At 33.8% G+C, this 893-nt stretch overlaps 1 protein-coding gene across 1 annotated transcript in view; it reads right to left on the bottom strand.

Annotated features, from left to right (window-relative positions):
- Positions 1-669: 669 nt before the first annotated feature.
- Positions 670-893, bottom strand: part of LOC111387527 (probable pectinesterase/pectinesterase inhibitor 51) — a 5,165-nt gene continuing 4,941 nt past the window's right edge. The window contains exon 4 of the mRNA XM_023012097.1: positions 670-728. Coding sequence (XP_022867865.1) covers positions 670-728 — 59 coding nt within the window. The remainder of the gene's footprint in view (positions 729-893) is intronic.

Genomic DNA, 893 nt, shown 5'->3' with positions numbered 1-893 from the left:
TGTTGCTAAACTTGAGTTTGAACTCATTAAATATTTGAACAAGTGTGGGATTGTCGGAATATTGTTCAATGTATATAATGAGAAGTGATTTGGAGGGATAAAATATTGATCAACTATGAGAAAATCAAGCGAAAGCAACATGAGAAGAAAAAATGGATGTGGCTGCTCGGCCTTGGTTATTCAAAACAGAAGAAAAATGTTGAATTGGGCACTTGCTTGGTTTTGTGCTGGGCACTCGTGCAGTGCAATTTTTTGTCCGTTGAAATTTTAAATTTTGGTGTCTTTTCATCAAGCTTCACACCTTTTTTGGCTTAGTTTTTGTACCGTTTCATGCATGGTTGTTGGAGTACTATATATAAGGTTGGTTTTCATGTTCGATCGAATCTATACCATTTATCCAAATCAAATATCAAACCTAGTTTCCATAATTTTGTTCTTAAGTTCCTTTTCCAAGTTTGTTGCTTGATTCAAATTTTGGATTAAACTTTTGATACTCCTACAAATATTTGCAATTAAAAGCCTTCTAACGCTTATTCCGGTGGCAACAAATATCGTTTGAGAATAACGATTCATAATCATGTTCAAATCTTCCATTTGGTGAATTGTTCTTGTTGCTATTATTCTTTGTTCTTCTTTTATTTTTTATTTCTTTTATCAACATCATCTCCTTCATGGCTTTAAGTTCTTAGTCAGTTCTTTTTCTTCCTCACATTCGAGTTTCAAATTCCCTGAGGGAACATGCAATTCTTCCATTTCCATGAAGATAATAGATGGAGGGTTTGCTATGAACTTGTGATGGCTGAGGTCCGTAAGATAAACAAATTATTTGCTCTATGTTGAAATTGATGCCGTGATCTTATTGAAAAATTCCAACTTACACACACACACACACA

Source organism: Olea europaea, unplaced genomic scaffold, assembly GCF_002742605.1.
Source record: "Olea europaea var. sylvestris unplaced genomic scaffold, O_europaea_v1 scaffold4067, whole genome shotgun sequence".
NCBI classification, from domain to species: domain Eukaryota; kingdom Viridiplantae; phylum Streptophyta; class Magnoliopsida; order Lamiales; family Oleaceae; genus Olea; species Olea europaea.
This window is presented reverse-complemented; position numbering and strand designations above follow the sequence as displayed.